Here is a 21,482-nt window from a genome sequence, read left to right as displayed (position 1 = left end):
CAGGGGGTGCGGTGCGGGGGGTGCGATGGAGGGGTGCGGGTGGTGCGATGCTGGGGAGCGGGGGGTGCGATGGAGGGGTGCAGGGGGTGCGATGCGGGGGGAGTGGGGGATGCGATGCGGGGGTGCGGGGGGTGCGATGCGGGGGGAGTGGGGGATGCGATGCGGGGGTGCGGGGGGTGCGATGCGGGGGGTGCGATGCGGGGGAGCGGGGGGGTGCGATGCAGGGGTGTGGGGGGGTGCGATGCGGGGGGAGCAGGGGGTGCGATGCAGGGGGTGCGATGCGGGGGTGCGGGGGGTGCGATGTGGGGGAGCGGGGCTCATCGCCCGCCCCGCCGGCGCGGAGCCGGGCAGGGGGTCCGGGGGGGGCGGCACGGCTCTGCCCAGGGGTACCCACGCTCTTCCTCTTCCTCCTCCTCCTTCTCCTGCCCCCGGGGCAGCAGCCGGGCGGGAGCACCCAGCCCCCGAGCCGCCCGCACCCCATCGGCCCCGCAGCCCTCGATGGGGGGGAGCGAAATCACCCCAATTCCCCCTCTCTGGCACCCCAGCACCCCTGCTCTGACATTGCCACCACTTGATTTTTTGATTTCCCACCCCAGATGTATAATTTCACCACGGAGGAGACTTTTCTGGGGTTTTTTGGACGAGGAAGGCTCCATCCGAAAATACATTTCCCTTTTTGTCTTGCCTATTAGATATAATTCAACATAAAATGCCTGTTATAATTACTGATTATACAAGGGGTCCCTTGTTTTCGCAAGCTACTAACAGGATTATCTAACCAGCGCTGGATTTCAAATTAACCATAAACATGACATCGGGATTCATTTCTCTGCACTGGAAAGGAGGGAAGGAGTGGATTTGGGGATGGGGGGACGGGGTGGTCCCGGGAGCCCTGTGCCCAGCATCACTTCCCGCTTGCCTGAGCCGGGCACACCAGGCAGAAGCATCACCCCTGCAGAGCCTATGAAGGCTTTATTATAATTATAAAAATACATATAAAGATTGAAAAATACGTATGAAACCATTCTAAAGTGCTGTCTCGGGGGGGTTTGGAGCGGCCTGATCCATCCTGGGGCAGAGCAGCAGCTCAGCCTCCTGCCCGCTGCCTTTGCCCAGCCACGGGAAATGGAGGGCTATAAAAAAATCTATTAGAGATGAGTTAATTAATGGTAATTGGAAAAGGGACCTCCCCTACGTAAAATCGTCTTTCTCCATAAAAGAGCATTTAAATATAACCTGAGAAAAAAACCCACAACACCATAATGAAGCTTTTGAGTAAAAGACCTTGTTTTTATTGCTGAGGGGAGCGGGGAGAGGAGGAAAGCCCCCCCAGCCCCAGCCCCGGCCTGGCTCCTGCCAAATCCCGGGAGGCGACGGGAGCAGCTCTCCTCGCACGTTGCCTGGGCGAAGCCTCGTGGTCTGCGATGAAACCTGCCTGCCCGGCCACCCCTGCTTGCAGCCCCCGTTTTCCTTCTGTGTGGAAAATGGCTTCATGTGGGGAAGGGGGGACCTGGAGGGGCTCAGCCCCGAGCGCAGGCTCCCGGGGGTGCTGCTGGGGGGCTGGGGTCCCTGCCCGCGGTGCCGCTCCTCCCCTCCTTCCCATCCTTCCACCAGAGCTTCAACTCTTTAGGCCTGGTGGAAAGTAAATCCTTCTAATGAGTCAAATAATTTTGGACACGAGAAATTTCCCCCCTCTCCTTTGTAATTAGAGCTGGCCGCGTGTCTAAAATGATCTGCTTTCCAGAGGGAAACAATAATTGAATTGTTGGGTGTCTCCCGAGCTTTGCAGGGCTCCGGGAAGGCTGCGAGGGAAGCTGAGCCGTTCTCTTGTTAGCGTCTGCAATAAGAGTGAGACACCCTAGAATTCAATTACGCGGCTCCTCCAGGAACCATTATAATTATAACGTCAAGTTGTTTTTTAAAGTTTCATAATTACGTTTTAGGATCCTTGCGTGGGTATTTGGGAACATGTCTGCCCGGCCCCGGCCCCCCGCGCGCACCCTCCTTTGCCGCAGCCTCTTCCCTGCCCGTGCTTCGGTGGCATCCTGCTCCCTGCACCCACGGGTGCCCGGTGTGCCCTCCCTCTCCATCCCTGTCCCTGTCACCCATGCCACGGCCCCGCTGAGCCCTTCTCTGCTCCATGCTGCCGGACATCTCTCCGAGCACCGTGCCACAGCGTCACGGCATGTGCTGTGGACAGGCTGGTGGCACGTCCCCGTGTCAGCTCTGTTCAACCCCTCCGATTTCTCTGCCTGCAAAATTGATTCCCACGCATGCCTATTCTAGAAGAAAATCGGGAAGCAGCAGATCGGAGTCGCGAGTTACTGGCAATTTTGTGTTCAGCTAGTTAGAAATAGGCGTCCGACATTGTCCTCCCTTCAGTGGCACCAGAGGGGTGAGATTTGGGGCACGCTGGCCGGTGCTGGGGGACCCTAGGCGTGGGGTATTCAATATCAGTGCTGCCTGTGCTCAGGTTGGCATCTTCACCTTCAAAAATGCAAACATAAAATACTGAAAATCTCTCCCATTCCTTTTGCAGGTGGAAATTAAAAGCTCAGAAGGGCTTGATGTGCCACTGGTGATGCCTTGCAAGCTAGAGCAGGGAGCAGCATTGTGTTTGGATGGTGGTTGAGCTGCTTTTAGTCTCTGTTCAGAAAAGCGGATCAGACCGCTCATATTTTACATTCCTGCTGAAACGAGAGAGCTGTGACTCCTATCTTGCTGCAAAGCCCTTGTTCAGTGCCTCTTCTCTCTCCTGCCCTCACCATGTGCCTGTTGCAGACCCACTGTGACCTCCTTGGACACATGAAGTCCCTGCCCAGGTACACGTCTGTGTAGAGACCAGCGCCGGGCTGACAGGTACCAGCACTGGATGGAGATCTCCCAGCTGTACAGCGCTGTTTGGAGGTGTTTAGTGAAGGAGCTGCTTCTGCAAGATAGGAAAGGGGAGACTGAGAGAAAGTGCAAAACGACAGAAGAGGGAGAAGACCAAATGGTGGGAAGGTGGAAGAATCATTAGCTGCTTCTCCAATGAGAGGGTGAGTAGAAAAGCTAAGCTCAGTCAGATCCAGTTAGAGCACAGGCACTGCAGCACAACCTGTTTTCCAGCATCCCGCCATCAGAGGGATCCATCGCATCCCGGTTTGGCTCTCCTTGAAGAAGTTGAACGAGACCCAAGAACATTCCTGAGTTTCATCCAGCCCAGTCTCAAGTGTCAAACTGGGGGGAGAGTCTAGCTCAGGCTGCAGTGCAGACACTTTTCACAGAGCTCCTTGCCAAGGTGGACCGGGTCTCCCCAGAGATGTGCACAGAGGGGTTTGCTGTACGCTGGCCATGCCATTTTTCTGTAGAGGGAGAAACCTGACCATGTCTTTAGCTCCCCATACGCAGCAAAGAGCCACAATGCACAGGGCCATGCACAGCAGGAGCAGGCAAGCTTGATGTTCTCCCATCCTACGCCATGGCCATTACCGAGGAGGTTAGACAGCCCCAGGCAGAGAGAGAGAGATCAAATGAATCCTGGTAAACACTCATCAGCACCGAGACAAAGGTGCCACCAGAATAACCTTGTTTGGTAGCGTGTCTTGCAATCAGATGCTCAAACCAACTTCTGAGCTTGTACGCAGGTCCTGAGGAGGCTGGTGCACACCACTGGCTTTACGGAGCCACATCGCTGTCCAACCGAGGCGCAGAAGATGAAGAGCGTGCCTTGGCCTTCGCAGGTCAGGCCCCCACGTAACAGTTGTGGCACTGGGACAGGAGAGCGGAGAGGAATACGCAATGACTGTGCTGATTTCAGACTGGGAATAGATTCACTTTTCATTCTCTCAGACAAGCAATTAGAGCCGTCTCCCCAAGCAGTTCCCACCCAGCAAGGAGTTCCAAAATATGAAAATTCTTCCCTTTCATATTATTTTCCAGATGTTCAGTCTTCACTTCCCTTTATTAATGCTTCTTTTGCCAGGGTGACTCATTTAACAATTAGCCCAGGCATAGGGTGTAGCAGCTGTTACAGATATTACCTGTGCCTCTAAGGCAAAGCTTCTTACCGTTGTTTTTTACCCATCTTTCTTTTCCTTCTAGGCCTTTAATAACGTGTAAAAATATCTTCAAATTAATGGGAAGCTCTGATTCCTCAACCAGGTCAACAGATGGCTCATTTGGACCTGCCTTCAACAAAGCAGGTGGAACATGCCCAAGGAGCAGGCAGACAAATGCAGCTGTTCTTTCCCCAAGTCCCACTGCAGATCTGATGGGAAAGACTCATTCGCTGGCTCCTGCGTGAGGCTACTTGTTCTATCAACCTCATAACTTTTTGTTCAAACTTCTCTCACCTGACCGCACCTTCCAGGAGATTGCAGCTTCTCACAACCATGAGCTGTGGGTGTGATGATGCTGAAGTATCTGTACATTTTTGGCTTCAGGATCTACTTCCAATGTTTGATTGCTGGGCAAAATCCCAAAACCCTGGTATTCCTCAGCTTAAATGCTGATCGACATCTTTGGTTCACATATTAGTGGACACTGAGGGTGGGGTTCAAAACTTGAGCCTAGTGCCATCTGAGATGTCCCACATTGTCTGTGTGGCCTTCAGCTGCCGCCCTTGGCTATGGGTCACCTGTGCCCAATCTATCGGCCCCATAGGGATGCCTTGAATACCCTGGGGTGTCTAAAATTATGGTAGATGTTTGTGTTTTGCAAATTGGTCCCACCAAGAGAGTCACTGGTCCCCAGGTCATATCTTCAAGTTTGTATTCAGTAAGGACTCATTCGCACCATGGTAGGACTCTCATCCCAGCAGCACCGCGAGCTGTTTGGGTAAAGATGAAGTAAAAACTAAGTAATGATGGCAGGATCTGCCCTGGTGATATCAAGTGCTTTCTTTGCATGAAAAGAAAAAATCTGATAAAAACCTAAGTAAAATCATCAGGACTGATTATCTTGTTAGATACCATTACTATCGTCTTCCACTTGCAGCTGATAACTCCTACTTCTGCGTGGCTCTTTTCCTGATGTTTTTATTCACTTTTATTCAACTTGTTCCAAGACAGCCTTAGGCGAGGTGCTTGGCAGGTGACCTACGGGAGGTTTGGTAGGAGGATTACTCAACGGCTGACCTCCAGCCCTGAGCCATGACAGTCACTGCTGCTCTGCTACGGCTGTTGCTCCCTTCCGCGAGCAGAACTCCAGACCTGAAGCTGCGTGTGATGCTCAGCGCATCTCCAGTCCCATTACTTCGCCTACGATGCACCTCACGTCTCTTGGGTTTTAATCCTTTCTGGAATCAGGACTTTACTGACTGCACTGTCTGGGTGCTTCAGTAAAGCAAAGAAAAATATTTAAAACCAGAGCTTGCAAAGAAGTTAATTGCTGCAGAGTCCTGCATGGAAATGAATGAGCTCTGCTGGTCTGGATAAGAGCTCTGTTGCACAAGAGAGCCCTTGAAGTTTTGATTTCCGCCCTGTTTACTTTGCTAATGCTGGGTCAGTGAGCAGGGTGTATATTCCTGGTGATTCTTCCTTAGCTCAAGTTCTGCATCTGTGTTAGCTTCACAGAGATTTCTGGGCTATGCTGTCCGATCCTTGCAGGGCAAAATTTGGAATGGGCTTGTGCGATGCTGGCTGGGATGTGTTGCACCTCCTTCATACACCAGCTCGCTTCACCTCTTCCACCAGCAGCAAATTTCCTGGAGAAATCAGAGCCCCTTGCTCAGCCCACCAGCATGGCTCCTACGCTACGGGGTCCTGGTGCAAGAGCTCAGCAGCACAGACCCCCACCAGAAGGATCCTTTGCCAGCTGCACACCAGGAGGGATCAGGGATCACAAACAAGATTTCTTGCTTTTGAATGACATCAGGTTCAAATTAAACCTAGCATTAAATTCAACAGGAGCTTGTTTTTTATAAAGCGGCAACAGTGCAATAGGTACTGGTATTAAAAACTGAATGATGGCTTGTAGGTTTCAGAGTTAACACATAGCCTGAGGTATCCCATCTCCAAGAGCTGCTGTTTGAAATTGCGGCAGTCTCCATCCAGTACAACATGACAGCTACGTAGCTGGCACCGCAAAGCTGCTCTTCTGAGCCAGGGCAGAATAAATGAGAAAAATTTGGGGGTTTTAAATGTGGTTTTTTTTTTTTAAAAAAAACCCAAACCCTTCAGTTCGTCTTCTGAAATGCAGTTGTCAGAACAAGGCAGAGATTCTGCAGAACAACCCGGCTCCCTGCTTGCTCCCCCGGGCACCAAGGTGGGGGATGCGGGTCCTTCCAGCAAGCTGACTTCTTTATTGTAGAAAGAGGTTCAGAGACAGGCTGGAAAAGAGGGGGGCGGGAAATAGCCTTGAACAAGCTGAGAGTAAAGGCTGAAAATGAGAAGGTCCAGACAGTGCAGCGTGCAGACTACAGATCCAGCACAGGTCTCTGCTGCCTTTCAAGCCACCGTTGGGATAGCATGGAGAAGGATGAAGTCCGAAGGGTGACGAAGCCAGTGTTGAGGCTTGAGGAGGCTGCGTAACCAAGAAGGGGTGTGAAGGAAGAAGAAAGTGATTAACCCGGAGCCAGGAAATAAAAGGTTGATGATGGTGGCAAGTGAGCAAGGAGACACTTTGTAAAAGTGATCAGGACTTGCCCCTCCCCCCCAGAAAGAAGCTGATTTATCAAAACTAAAGATAATTCCTAAACCAACACATTCTTATGAATTTCTGTAACATGAAATACAACTGGGAAAAAAGTTTGGAAATTGAAATTGTTCATCCCATTTTTATAAAAAAAAAAAGCATGGTTTAGATTTTTGAATTGGTAAAACTTTGTACTGTTAAACGACTTGGACCACCTTTCAAAGGTCAGAATCAAACCAACACATTTGAAGATGGTAACAAGTGTTTCAGTTGACCCAAAACTTTGTGCTCGGAGGTCTTGTCTTCATGCAAAAAAAGTAAGGGTCTAGGTCTTGTTTTTACTGCAGTCGGTGGCAGATCTCCCACAGCCACCTCTGATGGCAGACTTTTGTCATCACTGGAAGACAGGAATAGTGCCATGTTTGGGCAGTTGCCCTCACATACATGCCAGCCTGTGGCAACAAGAAGCAATGTGAACCCACAAACCCCCACATGATGGGCCAGACCAATGGATTTCAAGTGATGAGCTGAGGAGCGCCCCGGCATGCCCAGGGAAACCCCAACCCCAGTGACCTCTCTCAGTGATCCCACCATCTCCTGCTCCTAAATGATCTGTTTGTAACATAACATCTCCTTCATATCCAAGTCTAAGGTTTAGGAGTCTCCCCCCCAAAAATTAGGGGATCACAAGCCCCTTGTTCAATCCCGTATGTCCCAGCAATTCTTTGGCGATGGGTAGGAAAGGCTGTAGGTACTGCTGGGCATGTTCTCAGTTGGCTGTGGGCCAACTGCATTGCAGGATAAAGTCCTCTCCAAGCTGCCCTTGTCCCAAGCCAGATTCTGCAATGCAGGAGCATGTGATTATCTGTCTGGTGGTAAACTGAAGAGAAAGGGTGGAAAAAAAACTTTCCTCTCCTCCATCCTCCCCAGCAAAACACAGGCCAGCTGTAATTCATTCTGTGACTATTAGTTTTTGCTGTTTGAGCTACTCAGCTGCTTTTGACCAGTTAGAAAACAAATAATCAACATCAGCACAAACAATACTCAACATCTATTGCTTTTAGGAAGAGGAAGCTTGGAGCATCCCTGGAGCAGCTACGGGAGCTGGACTCCCCTTCCCAGCTCCAAGCCACACCAGGCTGACCACACTCACCTGGCCACCACAGGCAGTGCTGGAGCCACGGAGCAACTACTGACCCAGAAGAAAATGATGCAGCTGTGTTTTATTTCTGTGTAAAAATGCTGATTTGTAACTGGTATTTTAATGCCTTGGAAACACAGCAAGTTGGTGTAATCTCTGTAGCCCTTGTCTGGTATTTAATATAACAATGGCACTCAAACTACTTCATACCCAGGCATGACACTATAATAGAGAAAACAAGATTTGCAGCTGGAGAAAAACTTTACCATGTAAAACTCATGTGAGCTCTGACCCTTTAGGACTTTTTGGGCAGTAATGCGTTATTTATAAAAATTATCATACATACTTTGAATTCTGTCTTTAAAAGTTAACCAGATCAGGCCAGTAGCATCATCAAAACCTACAAACCTTCTTATCACACAGATAGGCAGAGGACTGCAGCTTTAATGCATATATAATTCACCTGTCCCCAGTTGTAACCCATGGAAACAGACCATCATCACTGCACAACAGGAGCATTTAAATGCATGGGAAGGACTCCAAACTAGGTATGGGGCAACTCGTGGTATTTCATTGCCCAGAGAAATCACCATCACCTCTATGTACCTTTCCTGACCTCTTAGCTGGAAGAGCCTGTGATCACCCATACCTCTCACAGGTTTCCAAGACAGGGCCCTCAATGATCTCTTATATAAAGTATGCTTTCTTCAATTAGTCCAGCATGTAATGCTTTGTTCTCATGAATTTTGGAGCTACTCTGATGTGCAGCAAGGCAATTGAGACTTAATTTCATTATTCATCTCAATATGTTCCTGTTGTATTCAGAGAACAGACTATGGGCCCTCCTGTGGCTAATTTAGCACCTGCAAATCCCCATGCTTAAAGCCAACCTACTGAATGAATTTGCAGGAACTATGCACAGGTCAAATAATCATTCTTGCTGGGAAGACTTTTTTTTCCTTTAGAAACTTTGTACACACTTTCTTGTCTCAGAAGGAGACCATTATGTCCTAGCTCTCCAAGACCAGACTGTATTCCACTTCTTTTTATATGTATTTTTAATTCCTTTTGACAAAATGTAAGCAGAGTTTGAGGGAAAGCAATGTACCTGGAGGATCTGGGGCATCCTCAGACTTGAGCTGTTAACAGCTGCCTCCCCAGGTGTCATGGAGCACACACTGAAATTAAGCAAGCACAGGCTATTTAAGCTAAAATAGTTAAGTTCTGAATGAAGACTTCTTCACCTAAGCCAGACTGTACTGATATGAAGACTGATCAAAAAGCCATTCTGCTGTTTCCACCACAAAATAACAGCTTCTAGAAGTCTGAAATAAATATTTAAGTGCAGCAAAACTGAAGACTTCTTGTCTAAATTTGCAAGATGCTATCTTCCCTAAATCAGATGATGCAAGTTTTAGAATAGCTTAGCCTTGTTTGCAAGCTGTGCTTACTCATTCTTACTGTTTGCACTCTTTAAGATACTTCAGAGTTTAGTAGTCATTACTGCAGATAACCAAGCCTCAACAGGAATTTGCGTGTTTACCCTGCCCCCTCCATATTTTGTTTCAAATTATAAATTTCAGCACCTTGGAAGACAATGGTAACAAGATTCTGTACCTTAAGTCACATAACCATAACATACACTTAGGCCACTTTCTTGGCACAGTAGCAAGACTGTTTTTCTTCAGCTGTATAACCCAAGCTGGAAACCCCTCTAAAAGCTAATCTCTAAATTCAGTTTAGGATTTTTTTTTTTTTTAAAACCACTGAGTATGCATGAATGAATATTTGTTATGCAACCGTAACAACTGTCATTTTCAAGAAAGATTCCTGCATAATGTGAATACAGAGAATCCAAGGCAAACATGACTTGATCTTAAAACTTTAATAGTAAAAAAAGTGTAAAACCAAACACACCGCTGAAAACTTATCAGTAAGAATGAGAATTTAAGTGTTCAAATTCAGCATAGTGCAAATTTTCCTCACTCCCCTCCTGCCTCTTCCAAACTTAAATCACTTTGGTTAAGATACTCAGAAGTATTGGCAAAAAATGAACTTTTGACTTACATTGTTGGCTGCGTTATTTCTAACACATACAGATTTAGTTTCAGTCTTTACAAATAAATCTTAAATACTTTGATAATCATTATCAAACAGCTGCAGAGATCACTGTCACCTTTACTTACGTCTGGTTTTATAACATTTTGAAATTGGTTTCAGGATTACTACAAAACTGTCTCCCCAACAGGTAGCATACTTCTTAAAACAGCTGAACTGATCCAGTCCTGATCTGAGGACACAGTTTCTTGAAGTAGTCCTATAAAATGTGATTATTTAGGTTATAAACATTTGAGGAAGGATCTTATACCAATGAAATTACTCTTGATTTAAACCAAAGCAAGATTAGAACTGGGGTCCGCTGTGTCATACAGACTTCGTGCTAAACTTTTCCTGCTACAAAAAAAAGCACAAGCAGCAGTTATAGCATTCCCTTAGAAGAGTGAAAACAGCCAGAACACTGCTACCTTGCCTCAACATCTGTTTTGATGGGTCAGTCTTTAACCGATGCCTCTAGCTATATCTGAAGCCATGTAAGATTGGAAATGAACACAAAAAAAATTGCATAATACAAAAAGGCAAATCCATAAAAGTTTACAAGTACACCATAACCACAAAATTGGAGTATTTCTAAAAATTTGGGTTCAATGAAAGATACAACAAAACTAGCTTTACTAGTTAAATAAATTATTGCTCCATTTGACTCCATGCAGCATTGAAATGAACTCAGAACCCTTTTCTCTTTAATCTCTCATAAGAAATGATCGATATTGAAGAGAACATGAGGCTCAGATTTACTGTACATTGCACTTCAACTTTAAGACCTAATACTTGCTATTTAGGTCTCCTGTGGTCTAAGCTATCAAATGAATACATTGTGCTCACCAGAACTAAGTATTAAGAAACACCAAATGTTTAATGTAGTGACATAAGCACTTTTTTTTTTTCTTAAGAAGGCAATCACAGATTGCAAGTTCTATAGGGTTGTGAAAAAACAAGTAGTGATCTCCTTCAGAAACTGAACTGAGAAAACAAGCTGTTCGCTATTCTTCACATACAGTTTAAATCACATTTTAGGTCTGCTCCTGTTTCCAATCATTTCAGTCAAAACCCTGACTCAAACAGAAGCAAGATCAAGGGCACCTCTAGGAGGAAACTGCAGATCTCAGGAGTTGGGGGCACATACTCAATGGCCAAGCAATGGCCTGCAATGCACGTTTTTTCAGTGACACCAGACATTTAAGATACCCAACACCTCCTTCAGCGAGATACTGAAGCGTATGTCTAATATTAAGCAGGAGTACTCACACACACTTAAATTTCTTCCTGAACTGGGGATAGAACTTGATTCTTGCAAATCTGACTGCAAGCTTCAGAAGCAATGAAATTTCCAGTCAGTATTTTCTGATAAAGTTCATGTTAGAACAAGATTGTCTCCAGTGTTCACCTATCATGAAGTAATTTAGAAATTCCAAACTAAGTGACTTCCAATCTTTGGTCCCTCCAACCCCCTCCACCATCAAAGACAGAAACTTAATGCAGCATTACAAGTAAGGGCATGATTCCTTCATAAGACTCTTAAAAGCATTAGTGCAATGCCTTTAATCTGTTTCGATCACTCTTATTTTTAAATAACCCTATTTTTTAAAGATTTGGATAAATACTATTCCTATTAAACCATACTTCATCATTGTTAAGCACCATCGATCTACTTCCTTTGGGCACTGATACAAGAGCCTGTAATTAAATTTCAGTTTCAAGGCTTTAAAATACGGCAGCTGCTTCAATAACTTACATTGGAATCTAATACTTGGAAAACTGCCACTTAGCCGGAACAGTTGTATGCAACTTGGTGTTAAACTCTTCCAGAGAACAGCCATATGCAAATGCTTATGCAGTAAATCAGGGTAAGATTTCAAGATAAGCAGTTAATTTCACTTGGCTATTCTAAGAGTGGATTAATATTTTTTCCACAAGTCATTTGTGCAGTGAGCCCATAAAGAGATTATTTTTTTCTAAATAATCTTCAATTTAACACAGGAACACATCTTCGTAATGTTGCTTTTACACTGGCACCGTGCTCTCTTCTTCAAAGATTTAGTCATTGTGTGGTTTCTCTGGAATACCCTATGGATAAAAAACAAAACACATGTTGTATTTTAATGCCATCTGATAAGTGACTACATTATGCAGTATTTTCAATTATTAAATGGTCACCTAGCTTCAGTTAGGCTGACAATGACCTAGCAGACATTGCTCCTTACAAAAGCTCAACAAGGATGTGCTCCTTAACTGTGGACAAAAAAGTCACTATGGGTCTGTGCTGCCTCAGTTGGTGCATCTGATAAAACCACCTACCAATCGCACTGCTTTTTGTAAGGCTCTGTTAGCTTTCCTCCCTATCTCAGTTTATTTCTTAGCAGAAGGTACACAGTGCTTCACTTAATGGGCATTAATTCAGCTTCTTTAACAGCCCTCTTTTCAAACTGTCTTCAGGCATAAGTTACTTATTTTCCAATCAAAGCCTGGCATCAGATAGACCTACTCATTTCCTCTCAAGCCCCTTTTCTAGTATGAAACCCTATAGTATGTCAGTGTAAGAAATTTAGCCAACATTTCTTCAAAACAAAGCTTGTAACACATTCTTCTCGTTCTAGAGCCAAAATGCCAATGTATTTGCAAGTACTGAATGCATTCACAGTTCTGCAGCCTCAAGCAGTAGTAAACAATAGATATTTGTGAGGTCCAAGTTCTGGATACCACCCTAGTTTGCCAGATGCTGAGAATGATGGTTACAAGTCAAAGCAAAGTGTTGCCATCCATTTAACCCAGCTGATGAGCACTGACTGAGCAACTTTCGGTGTCATAACGAGCAGCGAGAGCTGATGGCAGCAGCAGCACCTTCACCTTTTCTTTTGAAGTCAAGCTGTTAACGAAAATGTTGAATTTCATCCTCAAGCTGACAGCAAAAAAACACCCCAAACCTAACAAATAAACCCCCAAACCCCTCTGCTAACAGCAGGTTTGCTTAAAGATAACACTGCATTTGGTTACTGCATGTAAGCTCACTTGAAAGCCAGTGACTAAAAAGCAGCAAGCACCTCCCAGCTAATGTTTCTCAGGATGGGACAGGATGTCTCAGGGACACTTCTCATTCTACTTCTTCTAATTTCTTTTCTGACTGCAAAAGCTAGGCAGGGGCTGAGGAAGAAGCAAGGCAACTTTACTCCGCTAGATTATTATCCACAGGTGCCGCCTTCTCCTCTAGACATGCCCAGAAAATATCTACTGTTTGATCTGCAACTGTCACATGCAGCCAAACAGTTCAGGGACTACAGGAGAACATAGCTACAAAAATAACTGTTTTATTCAGGTTTAGTTTAGGAAAAAAAAATGCAATATTCCACGTTCTTGCCACATTTTCAATGGCTGACAAAACAGACTGATGCTTTCGGGTCATCTCTACAGAAGAAAGACCCTAGTAGACGGAGTGCTACCATTCTGCTTTAGAAGTAGAATTCTTTGAATTTCCAGCACCGAATGCTTCACAGTGACTTGCAGAAGTATTCCTATGAAAATGTTGGGCTTCTCCAAGTGTTTCCAGACTAAGTAACAGTAATGTAAAACACACGAGAAGGTACTTCTAGATAACCAGAATAGAATGCTTTGCTTGCCAACTTCCCTCTTTCTTTGTAAGGAAGATGACAAGACTGACAGGGAAGTTGCAGGCAGGAGGAACCAGTCTGATTTTAACTACATTCAGGCAAGACGCCAGGTGAAAAGAAGTCAAAGGAAAAAAGAAAAAAGTCCTATGTGCCTAAACTTATTTTAGCTCTTTCTTCTATAAGGCTCCCTTCCTTTGCTTTCTAACATAAGCAGCATAGCAACTGAAAGTACTGCCTATGCCAATGTGAAATACAGAACTGTAGCATATAACTGACTGTAATTTTATTCCGAGACTCTGCTTGCAACAGCAAAGCTTAAATAAAACTATATTAATATATCTTTTTCACCTGATGTGAGTGGCAAATTTAAGAGAGAAATTATACCCTCTCTTCCCCCCATACACATAGCCCTAAGAAAAAAACCACACGCAGATAGTATGCATCACTGTGATTTGAAGGAGGAGTCGTGAGCTTGTATTTTAAAGAACCTCAGAGCAAACAAAAATTGACTGTGAAGTTAAGATTGTGACCATGGTCCCAGGAAACCTGTAACTTGGTATCAAGCCAGCGTGAAAGAAAAACTTCAAGAACAGGAGTAGATTTGCCCCATGGTGGTTTTTTTTGTTTGTGGGTTTTTTTTTGTTTTTTTAAATATACAGCCTTTTCTACAAGAGGTTACTGTTAATTTAGTGTAACTGAGAATCAATACTAAAGAAATTGATCTTCAATGTTAGCCAGTGGTGGTCAAGCAACCTGGCTCTCTTCCTCAGCTTGTCTGCAAGCCTGTCCATCTGCAGCATCAAGTTCAGACTGTCCACATTAGCATCCATCCACTGGGTTAGCAAGGCTAGGCAGAAGGGATAGAAAACCTATTCCAGCAAAGGCAGCTAGCTTTAGACTAATCTTTTTACTCATTCGTGGTTCAGTCCCAAAAAGCAGCTCCCCCCCTTACTAAACCATTCAGAGACTAGTATTTCAGGAACTGCCAAGTCTACAAATGCCCTTTCTTCACTAAAAATTAAAGGCACCTAAACCACAGCAGCCTTAGAGAAGTTAAATACTTGAAGGAGGTTTTCCAGGATAAAGTACTTACATAGCAAAGACAACAGAAATTAAATCCATAGAGTATTAATTATTACTATCCCGTGTCAGAACACTTTTCACAACCAAGCCTCAGGCTGATGTGCAAGCACACAGCCAGATTTACTCTTAAGTATGCTACAAGGAAATAATTACTTAAGAACCTAGCTAATGAGATAGTAATTTATACTATACTATCCCACATATGGCGTAATACTTGAACTACATCTTAAGTGACCAGAAAGAGCATATTTGATTCTAGAGTGGTAGAATTTAATGCTATATAGGGACATTTCCTTTCATGTACATAACAAAAATGGTTTATTGCATAAATAATTAGAGAAAGCCCATCTGTGTCCCAGTTTTCTAGCTACCTTAGACATTAATTCAAAGTACTGATGGAGCAGGAATGATTAAGATTCTCACCAGAAGCAGCACACTGATTCCAGACTTATTAGGCTGTTGCTGGAAAAAGTTAAATACAGAAGATACTCAATCACTTACTAAGACAATTCCCACTCTACTGGCAACACAGGTTGTACATTTACATTTCAACTCTTGAAGATATCTATTTATCTCTGTCAATTTGTGAGTCATACCCTTAAAGGCATAGTTTGTTCTTGGATTAACAACAATGGAAAGTATATGGATTGTTAAAGGAAATGCTAATTATACAGTAATTACCATAGCCAGTTGGCGTCCTATGTTTCCTACAGTCACACCTCCTGAGAAAAATATACATGGAAGCCAAGAACGGATGTAAAGAAAATCTGGGGATGTATACCTAGTAAACAAAAGGAAATAAGTTAGAGACAAGTTATTATCATCGTTTTACATATTGTTAAGATGCTACAGAATTCTCTTCCTGGGCCCAAATGAAAAACCAGTAACATAAGAGGAGAAACAGAGAGACCAAATTAAGTCTGTTAACTTATTAAGCGTCTAAAATCCAATGTCCCAGCCAGCAAAGTTGAGAAATTCTCTCTCCTGAGAGCCACTTAATGATATACCAAGCCAGAAGAAGTTCAGTTTGCTGAGCTGTTACCATCTCAATGTACATCCCAATTTGTCTGCTCCCCACCCTCCACCCCCACTTCTCAATCCGATCATTTGGAACAACTGGACAATTAGCTGCCTTAGACAAACAAAATGTCTTATTATAAGGACATACCAAATATGTTAGTAACTAACTTCCAGTACATGTGCACCCCAGTTTTCAGTCAAGAAAAGAGAGTTGAAATAGCATTTTAAAAGCATAACTTACTGATAAACACCATTATATACAAGAAACTGGGTTATCAGAGTTGCTACAAAGGCTATTGTAATTCCAAGGCCGAGACCACTTCTTGAACGATCAAATGTCCACCAAAGACCCAGTGATAAGGCTGCTAGCGTCAGGGACAGCTGGATGTTGTTCGCAAAATCTAGTTTCTGGAAAAAGATGTTAAGGACAATCCTTTTAAGTCTGCAGACATCCTGCTGCTGAAACTGAACAAGGGAGAACTCAAACTGAAAGTGAGCATGATTCTATGTCTCTAAACACAATATTAAGGATCTGGTTTTCAGACCTGCTGAGCAATCATAGCTCTTGCTGACTTCAACTGGAGTGTGAGTGCAAAGGCAACATCATTTTTTGTCACACTGAGCACCTAAAGAATATACTATATTGTAATATATTTAACTTTTATAGACTTCTGTCTCAAGTAACCCAGCTATCCCTGCTGATTTAGGTTTTCTGCTCAAAACATCATTATTCAACACAGAGAACACTCTTACTGAACAGTTCAGTGTACCCCACTAGTTAATTGTGTTAAGTATTAGATGTAGACAACATACAGATTAAAATAACACAACTTATACTGTTATATTTGCAGTTAAACCAGAGATACTGTGACATCTATCCCTCCCTGCTCCCAGAACCGCCACCCCCAACTACTTTTAAGTGAACTGTGTTATCTGTCTTAAAGTAACTACTGCAGCATACTGCAGGTCTCACAGAAGCTTGTCTCTGCCAGTAACACCACCCTTACCTTTGTAATTCTCCCAGACGCAAATGGAAGAGACTGTTTCATGACAAGAGACTAAACACATCAAGTACCAATGTAAACTAGTTCAAGGATACAGCACTTGCATGATTAATGCCAACAAAAACTGCTATACATCGCATTACGCTGGCCCACTCTCTCTTGAACTTGTGTGGTTCCCCAAGGTGGCTGTCAATGCAGGGATACAGCAGGCCAACAACAGCTGCAAGAGAAGTTAACACGACTTGCACTAACCGTTATACAACGATTACTTCAATATTACTAAATATTTGGCAAAAAAGTGCTTGACAAAGCAGTGAGGTGCTTATCACACTACTGTAAGCCTGATGAAGAAAAGACAATCATTACCCCCCTCTTCAGAAAAGAAAAATAACCCCACTCTAACAATCAATATTCTGTTTGCACCTTTAAAGCAGAGATATATACTGTGATGTTAAGGTATCTGGCTTCAAGCTCCTCTTCTCCCACGAGCATTATCTCATTTCATGTCCTGAGCAGATGCTTGTTGTGTACCAATAAATAACAAAGAATAACAAAAAGCTTAATTACAGTGAGGAATGGAACATGTGTTTATTGCTCATGCAGGGTAGACAGTTTTCTGAACTTGACTCATTAGCCGTGAATCAGGTCCCAAATTAAGTATTTGTCTGGACTCAAAAAGTTTCTTGGCAGACCTGCTTTCTCTCCTTCTGCTGGGCTGTAAGTCAGCCTATGCTGCCATCCAGATCGGACGAATTTTGATACCAAACAGAAACAGAGCTGAACTTGAAGAAGCACCTGCCATCAGTCATATTTACATCAGGGAAAAATAACTACTCTTACTATTAACCAGACAAAGTTTTTATCCTCATATACCTCTTTCTTGGTCTTACCAGCCTGCAAACTTGTTGCAGAAGAAAAGCATCAGCTGGTGTTAGTTCAGCTGTTAGCACAAACACTGGATGAGTTTCAATGTTCGAAGCCTTGCAACTCCGTGTGTTGTCACCAACTCCAGGGTCAGACATGCTGCTTTAACTCTCTGTAACATGTATATTTGTTTCCTTTTCTACGTCCTTTTTTCCACCCCCTCCTTAACGTAGAAGTTATCCCTCTTCGGAGTTTAAGAAGGCTACAAGACATACCATTCTAAGAAAACTCGTGATCTCATGCTGAAACAGTTTCATTATTTTTACGCCAGTCACCAGGACTTTCACCTTACGATAAGAGCTAAATGCCAAAGCCTAACCCAACCGTGACAGGCCTGTGAGAAAGCTCATTGCAGCGTATCTTGTGGCAATCTCTTTTTACTACACGGCTTATCGTTCCTTCAACTTTATGGCTTATCATCCATACGCCCTTACTATGAGGTACAAACAGCACATGACAATACCATGGTATTAAAAAAAAAACAAACTTGGGAGAGTTGTTGAAAGTACTTTCAATGCAAATTAAAAAAAGACTACAGTGGGTTTACTTCCTAAGATTTTTGACACCCCCTCCCCGTCATCAAGGCCTTGTTTTGTTTTGACAAGGGCAGGAGGGGCTTACTAGGCCAGCCTGCTGCTGCGCTACCGCACCGCGGCCGCCTCCGCTGCGCTACTCCGCCGGCGCCCGGCGGGCGGCGGGGCCCCGCTCCCGACTTCCTTGTTTTCGGCCCAGCCCGTGGCCAGTTGGCGGCGGCAGCCAATGGCGAGCGCCGCCCGCCACTCACCAGTTCGCCGGCAGCCAATGGCCGGCGAGGGGCGGTGACGGGCGGCGGCCGCGCCGCGCCCACTGGTGGCCCGGCGCGGGGGCAGCGCGGGGACAGCGCGCGCCGGGCTCACGCTGTCGCGGGGGAAAGGCGGCTGCGTGGGGAGCGCGTGCTTCCACGCGCGGCTGCGCGTCACGGCGCTGCGGCTGCTCGGCCGCGCTTCCGGGCCGCACCGCGCTGCGGGAAACGCGCGCTGCACCCACGCGCAGGGCGCGCCAGCTCAGACGAGAAAGGGCAGCCTTCGGACACGCGGGAAGCGTGTGGGCAGAGCTGGAGCGGGCGCGCATCCTTCCGACAGGCAGAGTTCACATCGCTCACTGCAGGTGATGGCAGCGCCAAGCTCCCACGCACGCAGGTCACAAATGCAGCCCCACCGCCTCTCCTCCCCGCGGGAGGATGGGAGGGGAACAAAAACCCAACCAAACAAATCACTCGTGGAGGTCAGCCACTCACCTGCTGCTGTCCCGCAGCACGGGGGCACCCACCAGGCAGAGGAGAAGAGAGTGGAAATGACCTCGTCGGGGAAGAGAGTCACGTTTCTCTGGATCTGCAGCAAGTTCAGCACCAGGGCCATGAAAGCGCCCACGACGAAGAGGACCACGCTCCTCTGCACCAGGTGTTGACTCAAGTTCAAGGTGCTGCTGCTGCTGCTGCCGCCGGCGCTGGAGGTGCTGGGGCTGCGCGCCCGGTGACCCACCAGCGCCAGCGAGGGGCTGGAGACGGAGGAGCTCAGCATCTCGCCCACCTTGGCGGCCAGCCCGGCGGCCGTGTCCCCCAGCTGGGCTTTGTGCCTTCCCCTGGCAGCGCAGGAGCAGCTCCAGGCGCAGCTCTCCAGCCTGGGCATTGGCTTCACCGGAGCCCTGAAACACACGCGCGGGGACGGCCCGGTCAAGCCCCCAGCAAGGGGCCCGGTCGAGCCCTTACGCGCCGCCGACGCACACCGCCAGCACCGAGCAGGCACCGAGCGCACGGCTGGGCGCCCGAGGGGCTGGGGGCCGGCAGCAGCCCTGCGGGAGCGGCCCACCCGCGCGGCCGCGGGCCCGGGGGCTGCGCTGCCTCCGGCGGGCAGCGGCGGGGCCGCCGCGACCCCAGCGGCTCGGCCCCGGGGAGGGGCACGGGCAGGGCCCGGCGGCTGCTGTCAGGCCGGCGCTGCCCCGCTCCCCGCCTCCGGCGCAGGGTTCGCCCCCCCCCCCCCCCCCCCCGGCTCGGGGGGGCGTACAGCCGGTCCCCGGCCCGCTCCCCGCCGGGCACCGGCCTCCCCGCCCTCTCACCTCGGAGGGCTGCGCCCGCCGCCTCGGCCCGTGAGGGACAGGGACGGCGACCGCTCCGCCGCGCCGCCTCCCTCCCTCCCGGCTCGCCGCCGCCGGCCCGCGCCCCGCGTAAGGTTTATAAGCCCCCAGCCGCGGGTGTCACGTTACCCGCCGCCGACCTACCCGCGGCCGGAGGCAGCGCCGGGCCCCGCCGCTCCGCGCCGCGCCGCTCCGCCGCCCCTCCCCTCGGGCCGGGCCGCGCCGGGCGGGGCGGGGCCGGGCGCGAGCGCCGAGCGCGGGAGCCGCCGCGCCAGCCCGGGCGCCCGCGTCCAGTCGGGTGAGGCGGCGCAGCCAATCGCGGCCGGGCGGCTGATATGACGTGCGGGACACACCACCCGCCTTCCCCCCGCCCGCGCCGCGGCTGGCGGCGGCAGGACCGCGCGGCGCCCTCGCCCCCCTCCCCGCGCGCCGGGCCGCGGCCAATGGCGGGCGGGGCGGGAGCGCGCGGAGGGCGCGCGCCGCCTCGGGGCGGGGGGGGGCGGCTGTCACGCGAGGCCGCCTCGGCGCTCCCTCGCCAACGGCCGTAACCGCCCGCTGAGGGGGGGCTGAGGGGAGCCCGGGCGGCGGCGGCCGTGGCGATGGTGGTGGTGGTGGTGGTGGTGATAGCAGTGGTAGTGATAGTAGTGGTGGTGGTGATAGTAGTGGTGGTGGTGGTGAAGGTGGCAGCAGTGGTGATAGTAGTGGTGGTGGTGGTGAAGGTGGCGGCGGTGGTGATAGTGGTGGTGGTGGTGATAGCAGTGGTAGTGGTGTTGGTGATAGTAGTGGTGGTGGTGGTGGTGATAGTAGTGGTGGTGGTGGTGGTGATAGCAGTGGTAGTGATAGTAGTGGTGGTGGTGATAGTAGTGGTGGTGGTGGTGAAGGTGGCAGCAGTGGTGATAGTAGTGGTGGTGGTGATAGTAGTGGTGGTGGTGGTGAAGGTGGCGGCGGTGGTGATAGTGGTGGTGGTGGTGATAGCAGTGGTAGTGGTGTTGGTGATAGTAGTGGTGGTGGTGGTGGTGATAGTAGTGGTGGTGGTGGTGGTGATAGCAGTGGTAGTGATAGTAGTGGTGGTGGTGATAGTAGTGGTGGTGGTGGTGAAGGTGGCAGCAGTGGTGATAGTAGTGGTGGTGGTGATAGTAGTGGTGGTGGTGGTGAAGGTGGCGGCGGTGGTGATAGTGGTGGTGGTGGTGGTGGTGATAGCAGTGGTAGTGATAGTAGTGGTGGTGGTGTTGGTGATAGTAGTGGTGGTGGTGGTGGTGATAGTAGTGGTGGTGGTGGTGGTGATAGCAGTGGTAGTGATAGTAGTGGTGGTGGTGTTGGTGATAGTAGTGGTGGTGGTGGTGAAGGTGGCAGCAGTGGTGATAGTAGTGGTGGTGGTGATAGTAGTGGTGGTGGTGGTGAAGGTGGCAGCAGTGGTGATAGTAGTGGTGGTGGTGATAGTAGTGGTGGTGGTGGTGAAGGTGGCGGCGGTGGTGATAGTGGTGGTGGTGGTGGTGAAGGTGGTGGTGGTGATAGTAGTGGTAGTGGTGGTGGTGAAGGTGGCGGTGGTGATAGTAGTGGTGGTGGTGGTGGTGAAGGTGGCCGCGGTGGTGATAGTAGCGGTGGTGGTGGTGAAGGGGGCGGCAGTGGTGATAGTAGGGGTGGTGGTGGTGAAGGTGGCGGCGGTGGTGATAGTAGGGGTGGTGGTGGTGAAGGTGGCGGCGGTGGTGATAGTAGGGGTGGTGGTGGTGAAGGTGGCGGCGGTGGTGATAGTAGGGGTGGTGGTGGTGAAGGTGGCGGCGGTGGTGATAGTGGTGGTGGTGGTGAAGGTGGCGGCGGTGGTGATAGTAGGGCTGCTGGTGGTGAAGGTGGCGGCGGTGG

The 21,482-nt window shown here is 48.1% G+C and overlaps 1 protein-coding gene across 1 annotated transcript; it reads right to left on the bottom strand.

Annotated features, from left to right (window-relative positions):
- Window positions 1-11,865: 11,865 nt before the first annotated feature.
- On the bottom strand, window positions 11,866-19,177 carry INSIG1 (insulin induced gene 1). The gene is made up of 5 exons (XM_075705121.1): window positions 18,787-19,177; window positions 16,682-16,806; window positions 15,824-15,990; window positions 15,244-15,343; window positions 11,866-11,941 (listed from the first exon to the last, which is right to left on the bottom strand). Exons 1-5 carry the CDS (start codon window positions 19,175-19,177, stop codon window positions 11,912-11,914), a joined length of 813 nt encoding a protein of 270 aa, XP_075561236.1. The 3' UTR covers window positions 11,866-11,911.
- Window positions 19,178-21,482: the final 2,305 nt, after the last annotated feature.

The sequence above is a fragment of the Pelecanus crispus genome, chromosome 2, assembly GCF_030463565.1.
Source record: "Pelecanus crispus isolate bPelCri1 chromosome 2, bPelCri1.pri, whole genome shotgun sequence".
In the NCBI taxonomy this organism is placed as follows: domain Eukaryota; kingdom Metazoa; phylum Chordata; class Aves; order Pelecaniformes; family Pelecanidae; genus Pelecanus; species Pelecanus crispus.
The sequence above is the reverse complement of the archived record's forward strand: the minus strand, read 5'-3'. Positions and strand labels throughout refer to the sequence as shown.

Bases quoted from the DNA above. Each gene is read 5' to 3' on its own strand.
- INSIG1 (XM_075705121.1), bottom strand. From the start codon at position 19,177: ATGCCCAGGCTGGAGAGCTGCGCCTGGAGCTGCTCCTGCGCTGCCAGG. The intron at 15,991-16,681 runs GTATCCTTGAAC...ATCTTTTTCCAG, and splicing joins GCATTAATCATGCAAGTGCT to AAACTAGATTTTGCGAACAA. The intron at 11,942-15,243 runs GTAATTACTGTA...TTTTATCCATAG, and splicing joins TAGGACGCCAACTGGCTATG to GGTATTCCAGAGAAACCACA.